General features: G+C 43.2%; 1 protein-coding gene across 1 annotated transcript; it reads right to left on the bottom strand.

Annotated features, from left to right (window-relative positions):
• Positions 1-3495, bottom strand: RPL14 (ribosomal protein L14). Its single transcript, XM_090284551.1, has 6 exons — positions 3424-3495; positions 2830-2931; positions 2177-2271; positions 733-832; positions 588-641; positions 1-343 (listed from the first exon to the last, which is right to left on the bottom strand). The coding sequence occupies exons 1-6, from the start codon at positions 3424-3426 to the stop codon at positions 56-58; spliced, it is 642 nt and encodes a 213-aa protein (XP_090140677.1). The 5' UTR covers positions 3427-3495; the 3' UTR covers positions 1-55.
• Between the last annotated feature and the right edge of the window lie 7749 nt (positions 3496-11244).

Raw genomic sequence — 11244 nt, 5'->3', positions numbered from 1 at the left:
TTTGCCCACATGTCAAAAAGAACCTTTATTACTTTTAAAATAGCCTCTTATGTTTTTATGCTTTCTTGCCCGATGCCTTTGGAGCAGGTGCTTTCTGGGCTGGAGCTTTCGGACCCTTCTGAGCTTTTGGAGGTGCTGCCTTCTGGCCTGCGGCTTTCTGGGCGGGAACCTTCTGGGCTGGGGGGGCCTTCTTGCCTGGAGCGGTCGCCTTTTTTGCTGGAACCTTTACAGCAGCTGCTGTAGCTGCACCTGCACCCTTAGCAGCAACTGCTTTCTTCGGAGAAGCTTTTAGGAGGGCTGCCTTTTGAAGCTTCTTAACTTCAAGCTTGATTATTCGGTTCCTCTGAAAAATTTCAAAGTGAGTATTTATTATGTATGCATAAAAAAACTGTCATATATATATATATGTGTGTGTGTGTGTGTGTATATATATCGATATATATGTATATTATGCATAAAATGTAACCCTAATATCTAGACCCCTATGAATTCAACTTTGATCTACTAAGCTTAGACAAACAGAATTACAAGACCAAACAAGCTTATGTTTAAAACCTTAACGATCCTCTGATAATTTTAAAACTTACCATTTTCTTTGCCTTCATGACTTTGTAACGATCAAAATCTGTCATCTTGGCTTTCTGTTAGAAAGATAAAAATAAAAATCTCGTAACACCTTGCAACCCTCCAGAAAAGAAGTCAAGAGCTCAAATGACCTTAACTCATTACTACCTTTTCCCTGGCTTCAATCTTCTTGGCCCATCTCGTGGCTGCCCATTTTGTATTGATATCTGCCTTTTGCCAGGCCTGCCGAACATACTTCTGGCGGGCACTAGAAAGAGCGAAGACCAGATTAAGAAATCAGCTTTGAAGCCACACGGACTCAAGGACAGCTTTGTGTCCTCTGAAAAGCAAAACTTCACCCCCATAAGTTAAAATCAATTAAGCAAAATGATGCCAAATGTACTATCTCTAGAGAACACATACGCACATCTTTTAATTACTAGGGACATCTTATAATCTCAAACACACACACAAATACAAACCAGTCCATGTTCAGGATTTAAAAATTACCTCTTAGCATGTCTAGAATATCACTCCAGAGTAGTAAATATGTAGAAAGCAATTTCCTCTCATAAAGAATGTGGCAAAATTAATCCTTAGACCTCATGTTTTCATTTTGTACAGAAATGCTTAAAGATTTGTGGTCTGACATCATAGAATCCAATTATAATCATTTAGAAATTTCTCCAAATACGCTGAGCATTAAAATCCAGGATGCCTAAGGAAATAACCTAGTCACAGCATGTGTCCCACTGGAACCAATTGTCACCGCAGTGAAATAACTGTACGGTGACACACAGCGTGAATGCAGTGAATGTTTCAACTTCTACCGTCTGCATCATGTCAAGGAAGAATGACTGACTGTCTCAATTTCCTGCAAGCAGCTGGGAACAGAAGCGCTCCAGCGGCTGCTATGAGATGACGTGTGTTAAATACTCATAACTGACGTGACGCACTCAACTAAGGACACCTAGGGTTGGGGGACAAGGATTAGCATTATTGTTTTGAAGCTAAAAGTGACTAATATGAACAGGAAACCAGAATTTCTTTGCAAAGTCTGTTGTGTGCTGGGGGGGGGGGGGGGAAGGGGAGAGAGAGGGAGAGGGAGGGAGAGAGAGAGAGAGAGAGAGAGAGAGAGAGAGAGAGAGAGAGAGAGAGAGAGAGAGAGAGAGAGAATGAATATGAGGGAATGGCAAATCTAAATACGTAAAGACAAAGCCAGAGAACCACCAGATCACAGAACATATAAAAAGGAAATAATGCCTGTCTACTACACTGTAAATTCTTCTTCTAAACTGCTCTCAACTTCAACAATGTTTACTATATTCTCAAGGGAAAAGCAGAAAAATAACACTTTTTTTGAATTAAACTAAGAAAGCTTTTACTAGTGTAAACAAAGCTGGACCCTGACCAGTGGGGCCCAGTGGGTTGGGCATCGCCTGCAAAGCAAAAGGTTGTGGATTCAACCCCTGGTCAGGGTAATGCCTGATCCATGTTTCTCTCCCTCTCTTTCTCCCTCCCTTCCCCTCTCTAAAAAATAAAAAGATATTTTATATTAAAAAAAAACAAAAAAAAAGAAAAAGCTGGGAGGATGTGGCTGGTGGACCGTTACCTGTGTGGGAACTTGAGGATGAAGTCAGTGAGCTGCATGCATTTGAACGGCATAGCCTGCCTCCTCACTTGAGTGCAAGGTCCATCAACCAAAGCCTGGAACACATGAAAAAACCAAGATCGCAGGGCACAACCGAACAGCATTCACCACGGACAGTCTGTGTATCATGTCCTTTCAGAACCTAATCCCTGCTACTTAGATGCTTTTTAAAAAGACGAAACTACTACACACAGGACAGCGTATAACCCCGCTACACATCATTTGCCTGACAACTTTGTCTTCAATCCTCCCACCCCCAACAAACAACCTGATGTTCATTCACAGCCTCTGGCTGATCCCTTCGTTTGTGGTTCTCCAACGAAGGGACTGACCTTAGCAAACAGGGGCTTTCTATGTTCTCAGCTCCCCTGATATACGGTAACTCATTTAAACCTCACCGGTGGTGTACCCACTCTAAGTTCCGGCTGCTCGCAGAGTTAACTCTCAGACCCACAGTACTGGCCGACTCAAGGCTGTGCTTGAAAGCCCTCCTGCGCGCACCACCCGTTTTTCTCGAAGGTAAAACAACACCATCAACCACTGTCCTCCCACCTCGGGGGGCCGCTGGGACCAGGACCATCTATACTGCATACCGTCCACTGCCATGTTCTTACCCTGTTCTGATCGATAACATCTACGATCGCGACCAGCTTCCCGGCGTGGGGCCCAAAGGAGACGTAAGCCACCCGGCCGACCTCCACGAAGCGCCTGAACACCTAAGACGAGCGCGGAGAGGGAGAGAAATGGGGAGAGCGGTGAAACTCACTACGTTCTCCAGCGTTTATCGCGCTTTGCGGTGCGCAGGCACTGGGGCTCAGCACGCGAGAAATGAACGTCGAAGGGAACACGCCCCAGTGCCCTGGGCCGACCTGGACGGATGAAATCCGGAGAGGCGCGGGCGGCGGCAAAAGCCTAGGTCTCGCGGAGGCCTCCACGCCCCGGCCAGGCCACAGGCCGCCTGTCCCTCCGGCTTTGGCTGCGGTGGCGCGCACGCGTGGCCCCGGCGCGCCGGGCACCCCAGGCCTGCAGGGCCCTCCACGCGCTCATGGGCCGCGCGTCCGAGAAGCTGCCAAACTTCGTGCTCCACCCGCCCGAGGACCCTCACCGCGCGCTCGGTAAGGCCCGCTGGGCGCCGTTCCGCGCCCCCGCCGAGCCGGTGGTGGAGCTGCAGGGCCGCCCGACCCAGAGCCCGCGACAGCGACACTCACCATGTTGGCGGCGTTCGGCGAGAAAGGAGGAGGCCCGCCCCACCGTGCGCATGTGTGGCAGGCCGCCCCGCCCCTGCGTCAAACGAGATGCCGACGTGGGCACCGATTGGTTAGGACTGGGGTTGCGTGCGCACTCGCACGCAGGCTCGCTGGGGCAACATGGCGGCGCCGGCCTGAGCGTGGCTGCTTTTTACATTAACGTGATCGACGAGATCGCTTTGGGGGATCGGGCGCTCGAGTTGCTGGAAGGGTATCTCTTAGTACCACAGGTCGGAGAAGAGCACGGAAGCTGTCACTCCAGTGTCACTGGCCACATTCGTTTGACTTTCTCTTGTAACATTCTTCCATCTTCCGCTACTCCCCGCTCTTTGATTTTGTACAAGATTTTTTTTTCTCTCCCTAAGTGACCCCAGTAATTTTGTTAACATTTCGCTTTACAGTAATTCAGACTTACAGAAAAGTTGCAAAATTAATAAAAATAACTGCCATAAACGCTTCTCTTAGATTCCCAAAATGTTATCATTTTGTTTGCATTTTCATTCTTTTTTTTTTCCTGAACCATTTAAGAGGAAATTGCAGCTATGACGTTTCTTTATCGCTACACGATTAAATGTGTTATTTCTCCAAAAGAAGTACATTATCTTACATATTCAGTACAATGATCAAAATCAGGAAATTAATACTAAGTCTATTTAAATTGTTCTTATTTAAATGTTATCAATTGTCCCATGTACAGTTTTTAGAGTAAAAAAAAAGTTTATTTTCCTGGCCTGGAATCTAATGGAGGATTACAAATTGCACTTAATTATGTCGAGTTGGTAGGTTGGTTGATTTTTAATCCATAACAGTTCCTAAGCTTTTCCTTGTCTTTCATAATACTGGCATTTAAAAACACAGGCTATTTTATAGAATGTCTCTAATTATGGATTTATTGTAGTTTTTCCCCATGATAACTCGGATTATGCATTTATGGTAGAAAGGCTGTGTCCTATCTTCTTGTCCCAATGTGGCAGCATTACCTTTCATAACTTGATTAAGATGGTGATTATTTTACTGACCATTCCCAAATCTGTTTGTCTTTTCCTCTAAGCTCTATGCCAGCATATGTTGCCAGCACTGTTCTAAGTAGCGTCCGGCATAACCTACTTTTTCCATTGACCCACCAATCTATTCTCTGCTCATCAGTCAGAGGGATCTTTTCAATCAATCAATCAATCACATCTTTCTGTTTAAAAAACTTCAATGGCTTTCTACGGTATTTAGAATAAAATCGAAAGTGTTTGCCCTGGCCTGCAAGGCCCTGCATCACATGCCCCTATATCAAAACACACTGCATGCCATCTCTTGTCCCTCTTCTTCACTGTGCTTCAGCCCCACTGATCTTGAACGGGACAGGCTCTCTTCTGTTCTATGACTTTTGCACATTTTCCCTCCTGCCAAGAATGCTCTTGCCTCTGTTCATACTCACTGCACGATTGCCACGTAAAAAGTGCAGGTCAGTCCCCTTGTCCCTTTACTAGATCACCTTTTCGTTTTCCTCCGAGCTATTATTACAATTGTTAGACTTGTTTTTCGGTCCACTTAGGTTGTAGTTTTGCACCAGCTGGAACGCGTTCTATAAGGGCAGCACCTTGGCCATCTTTTCTTAGCACAATGCCTCCTTAGGGGCTCAATTAGTGGATAGTGAATGAACTAGTCTTTAGACCTTGGTTTGCTGCTTTATAATTTACAAAGCAAACGACATGAATAAAAACATTCATAGCAGTACATTTGTGATTAAGAACCCCAAACTGGGAACTACCCAAAGGCCCATGAGCAAGAGAATGGATAAATGGTAGTTTTTATAATGGAGTCAACAGCATCTACATGAACATGGATATATTCGCATATAACAGTGAAGTAAGACACAAAGTATATACTGTGTGATTTCACTTATGGAAAGTTCAAAACAGGCAAACTAATTTGGGGGTGTTAAAAATAATGAGCATGTTTACCATTGGCGGAGGTAACAGTGACCAGAGGTGAGAGACTTCTGAGCTGCTAGTGTTCTGTTTTTACCTGGGTGTGGGTTACATGAGTGTGTTCAGCTTGTGAAAATTCAAAGCTCTACCTTTATGATTGGTGCCTTTCTCCACCCTCCTCCCAATATATGTTAGCTTTAAAAAATAATAAGTAAATAAACTTTAAAAATGAAGTTTCCTGGCTCTACCACCAGAGAACGTGATTTGCAGGTCCGAAGAAGGGCAAGAATCTGCTTTTAAAAACAAGCTCCCCGGTGGTTTGCTGAACACACTTTGGCAAATACTTTTGGATTCTCCGCGGTTACAGAATTATTTTTCTAAAGTTCATCGTCTGATTCAGTCACCCTTATTTAAAGTTCTCCAAATGGTCATTTTAATCCCCTGGCCTTCAAGGCTCCGCACAAAACAACCTCCCCTCCCCCTCCCCACTATCCTGCTATAGCTACAGGTCTCGTGGCTTTTCATGCTGTTGGGCTTCTTCTTCCCAGAATGGGCTCCTCACTCTCCATGGAGAACGACAGTGGGTCCTTGAAGAAGCATTTCGAGACCCTTTTTTCCAAGCAGCCCCGAGGCTGTTTTCAGATTTCTTCGAAGCTCTGTCATAATGGCAAGGTAACTCTAAGTAAGCCCTGTCCACCTTGCGAGGTCACAGGTGTCCAGAAACGAGCAAGGTAATCATTAGCAGCTACTGACATCGGAAACAAAACCCAGACCAGGCACGTGCAGAGCTCGGGCAGGCCGGCTACACCCGTTCCTGGACGCCCAAGCCGCTGGTCCAACCACCGAGAGGGCTGGCTAGTCCTATCCCATCCACATCCTCCTTTCCGTGTTATTTTGAATCAATTCACAGGTGTGATGGTCAATTTTGTATATCAATGTGACTAGGCTAAAATATTCAGTTATTCGTTAATCTAGTTATTAGGGTATTTTATAGATGTGATTAAAGCTCATAATCAGTTGTCTTTAAGGGAAACTATCCTATCTAATTAGCCTGACTAAATCAGTTGGCTAAAATCAGTTGAAAGACCTTAAGAGCAGAGCCACCCAAGGCTTTCTGGAGAGAGAAGTTCCACCTGTGGACAGTAGCCGTAGCTCAAGCCTAGGGTTCCAGCCTGCCCTTCTGGACAGCCTGCCCTGTGGATTTCAGACAGGCCTATCCAGCCCCTACAGTCCCACAAGGGATTTCTTGCAAAAACAGTCTCTTAACATGTATCTCCTACTGGTTCTATTTCTCTGGTTAAACCCTGACTGCTATACCAGCTGTATAATTTCATCTGGAAATAATTTAGCATCTAAATGGTAAGGATTCTTGGGGGAAAATAAAATGTACAAGACCATTATCTCACCTAAACAAAAATTAATAGGAATCCTTGATACCAACGACTGTTCAGATTTCCAATCAACTCGTTATTTTATATTAAAAATATTTTTGAACGAATGATTTTTTTGCCAGTATCTCTAATCAAGAAGAAAAGATTAAAAGGGGCAGACCTGTGAAAGACTTTCTCTATGGCTCCAGCAGAGGGCCTCCATGTCTCATGTGGTCCAAGAGGAAAGACATGTGTCTCATTTCTCTTCTAACCTCAGCCTGAACTCAGCCCAGTGCTTATTTAGCACAGAGTAGACTTTTTGACAAATGTATGATGACTGAATGAATGAATAAGTAAATGGATGAAAGAAATACTTTTTAAAACTTTTATTCATTGGCAATACTCCATGCCAGACATTGGCTAAGTGCTAAATTTCTCTTTTCTCAACCATCCCATGAGTTAGATATTATTCCCATTTCATGCGTGAGGGAATAAAGGCTCAAAGAGGTTGAAAGACTTTATGAGATCATAGAGGTAGCAAACAGAAAATTCTTAAGTTAACCCAGATCAATAATTTTATTTTTTAAAATGTCATATGGGACACACAGAGAGTGCATAAACGGTTGAAAAAAAGGGAACACCTGTAACTACTAACTATAGAATATCACTATCACCCCAGAAGTCCTGTTACTATGGACCGAATGTTTGTGTGCCCCCAATATTCATTTGTCAAAAGTCCTAACCCCCAATGTGATAGTATTTGGATATGGGGCTTTTAGGAGGTAATTAGGGTTAGGTGAGGTCAGGAGGCGGTGCACACTAATCATGACAGGATTAGTAGCCTTATAAAAAGGACACCTTATAAAAGAGCTCACTTTCTCTTTCTGCACTAGCACAGAGGCAAGACTATGTGAGGACTCAGTGAGAGAAAGCAGCTGTCTGCAAAACAGAAGAAAGCTCTCATCAGGAACTGAACTGGCTAGCACCTTGACCTTGGACTTCCCAGTTTCCAGAACTGTGAGAAATTAGATTTCTGTTGTTGAAGCCATCTGGTCTCCGGTATTTTGTTACGGCAGCCCTAGCAGACTAGGGAAGACATCTGTTTATCCCTTTCCAAACACAACCTCTATTTCCCTCAAACTTAAGAGAAATAATGTCCTTGCTTTTCTTTAGAGTTTATCTTCTGTGTTTAGTTTTGCCTGTTTTTGAACTTTATATAAATGAAATTATACTTTAAATATATATATATATATATATATATATATATAAATTGTGTGTGTGACTTACTTATTATCCTATGTTTGTAAGAGTCATCCATATTGAACATGTATTTATAGTTCTTTTGTTTTCATGCTGTGTGGTATTTTCTAGTACAGGTATATCTCTACTTATTCTTTCACTTTATAGGACTGGCATGTTGGTTGCTAGTAAGAATATTCTTAGGTGTGTATCCTGGTGTCTACACGCATAGATACCTTAGCACATATATTCTCTAAGGTATATTCCTTGGACTGGAATTTCCGGGTCATAAGGTAAGCGTACCTTCAACTTTTTAGACCCTACCACAATCTCCCAGAGTGGCTGCATTAATTTACACTGTGTTACCTCACTGTAGTTTTGGTGTGTGCTGCCCTGACATATTTAATAAGATTGAGCTCATTTTCATATTTATGGAACATTTAGATTTCTCCTTTTGTAGTGTCTTTTCAAGCCTTTTGCCCATTTAGAAAAAAATTGGGTCATTTGCCTTTTTCTCACTGATTTGTAGGAATTCTTCATATAATTTAGAAATTAGTCCTTTATCAGTCATACGTGTTGCAAATACCTTCTTCCACTCTGCGGCTTGTCTTTTCACTCTTTTAATGGTGTTTTTTGATGAACAGAAGTTAATTTTAAATCAAGTATTCTTTTATGGTTATGGCTTTTGTGTGTGCATGTAGTATGTAAGAAACCCTTTCCTTATTCAAGATCTTAAAATTGTCCCCCTACACTTTTTATTCCAAAACCTTTATTGGTTTATCTATCATTCATACTTATTTCCTACCTGGAAATAATTTTTGAAAATGGTATGAGGGAGGGCTTGAATTTCCTTTTATTTTCCATATGGAAATCCAGTTGTCCCCCATTTTTTCTCACTGCTCTGATGTGACACCTCTGTCATAAATCAAGTGGCTGTGTATGAATGGGTAGGTGGGACGACAAAATTCTAAGGCCAGATTCCTAACTGCCACGATACTGCCTTTCTCTCTGAAGGAAATATGGTGAGCATAAAGGGTTTTAGACCTAAGTGGGTCAGAATCTCAGCTCACAGTCTCTGTCTCCAAAACTGCTTGCTTACTAGCTTGGTGATGCTGGCGTGTTATTTCACCTCTGAACCCATGTCTTTCTTGCATGGTCATTGTAAGGAGTGGCCCCAATTTGTGATACCTAATCATGTTCACCTTCACCACGTATTTCAACGGTAAGCACTGGCTCTGGTTGGAGCCTTGGGGCTTGGGGTTCTGTAGTCGTATTAATTTTCTATTGTTGTGTAACAAATTGTCACAAACTGGTGGCCTACAAACCCCCCTGTTTATTACCTTGGAGTTCTGGAGGTCAGAGTCCGGGTGGGCCCATCTGGGTTCTCTGCTTAGGGTCCACAAGATTGAAATCAACATGTGAACTGGGCAGAGCTCTTATCTGCAGGTTCTGGGGAGATCGGCTTCCAAGTTCATTCAGGTGGTCACTGAACCCAGCTTCTTGCAGTTGTAGGACTGAGGTCCCAGTTTCCTGCTAGCTGTCAACCAGGGGTTGCTGTTAGTTCCTAGGAAATGCTCTCAGGCCATTTCCACCTGGCTGTCTCCATCTCCAAGCTAGCAACAGGCAAATCCTCATGCTTTGAATATGACAGACTGTTCTGGAGGAAATACTCTCTGCCTTTAAAGACCTCATCTGGTGAGGTTAAGCCTACCTGGATGATCTCTCCATCCTAAGGTCAACTGACTAGTAATTACATCTGCAAATCCCTTCTGTCCTCATGTGACAACATAATCTTAGCAGTAACACCAGAGGGTGAAGACCATGGGGCTCCCTTCAGCCTTCTGCCTGCCACGGTAGTCCTAGATATGTTACTTGGCCTGCAGATTTTGCGATGGCCCATCTGGTAAGATTCTTTGATAAAAGGGGAAAAAACAACACAACACAACAAAAAGATTCTTTAATATACATTGGGAAACCCAAAATACTTCATAAGCTTATTCCAAATTCTCAAATGGGCTAGAAATGCTGGCTACGACTTGCCTTCTTGAAGCCTTGGCCCTCTTTCCTGTGCAGACATATCCTTTTGTTCTTGTAAACTCTTGGTGATTTGGATGCTTTTCTTATCTGATATCTCTATAATTTACTGCCCACCCCTCAGTCATTTATGGAAACAATATCAATCAAGCAATATGTTGAGTATATAATACATCCATAGCACTTATCCAAATCCAAGATCACATTGGGCAAAATGTTAGGCCCACAGAAGGCATTTCTTAGATGTCTGCTGAATGAATGAGTGATGAATGGCAGCCTTGGCTCTTAAGTAGAAACACGCTGTATGTGCACACAAGGATGAATAATGATATAAGAATTTATAATGTAATTACTTTTGAAAAGGTGGTCCAGGAGATAGACTATAGTGTGTGTGTGTGTGTGTGTGTGTGTGTGTGTGTGTGTGTGTTGACAGAAAGCTCTGTGGAAGAAGTAGAGCTAGAATTGGGCCTTGAGAAATATGCATTGTTTGCGTGGGTGCAAAGATGACCCATAGTTTAGGTAGGGAGAACTATGTGAGCTAAAGTGCATTTGGGGGTGGGAGCAGCCATTCTGGGGGAGGATCAAGACCTAAATGGCAGGCTCTGGCTTCACCGAAGCCTCACTGCCAAATAAGGCCAAGAAATGTTCAACATGAGTTATCTCCAGGAGCCAAAGGTTTAGCCAAGTGAATCATGCATAATTTTCTTAACTCACTGGGGAAGTTTTCTTAAGAAAAATGTTTTTAATTTTTAAAACTCCTTTTCACGAATACCACCTTGGGACCTTAGGAGAAAGAGTACGCACCATGTGTGAGGTAACAAACATGCTCACTGCAAGTCAAAATAAAACAAATCCTTTATTCCAGATTGAGCTACCCGACAACTATATGAAATCATGCTGATTTTTACTTAGTAGCCATCGGACGTTCTGGAGTTCTTTCTCATCCCACCCTGGAGTTCAATGTCCCTGCAGCTGCCTTTTCTTTCCCCACAGCCAAGAACTATGGCAACCCTGCAGCGAGGTCTACCATCTAAGCAAGTAATTGGTAAGCAAGCCATTGGATGTCTTGTGACAGCCTCAAGTATACCTGTGGGAATGGTGGACAGAATGTACACACCCATGGAAAGAGAGCTGGAAACAAAAGCCCAGCAAAGGCAAAAAGATCTGGGACTCAGTACCCTCGCCAGGGGTAAGCCTTTTCTAGGATGACGAGAGCA

The sequence above is a fragment of the Furipterus horrens genome, unplaced genomic scaffold, assembly GCF_987537825.1.
Source record: "Furipterus horrens unplaced genomic scaffold, mFurHor1.1.pri manual_scaffold_7, whole genome shotgun sequence".
In the NCBI taxonomy this organism is placed as follows: domain Eukaryota; kingdom Metazoa; phylum Chordata; class Mammalia; order Chiroptera; family Furipteridae; genus Furipterus; species Furipterus horrens.
This window is presented reverse-complemented; position numbering and strand designations above follow the sequence as displayed.

Excerpts from the sequence above, each read along its gene's own strand:
- RPL14 (XM_090284551.1), bottom strand. Across the intron at positions 642-732 it reads AGATTGAAGCCAGGGAAAAG|AAAGCCAAGATGACAGATTT; the intron begins GTAGTAATGAGT and ends TCTTTCTAACAG. Across the intron at positions 344-587 it reads TCATGAAGGCAAAGAAAATG|AGGAACCGAATAATCAAGCT; the intron begins GTAAGTTTTAAA and ends GAAATTTTTCAG.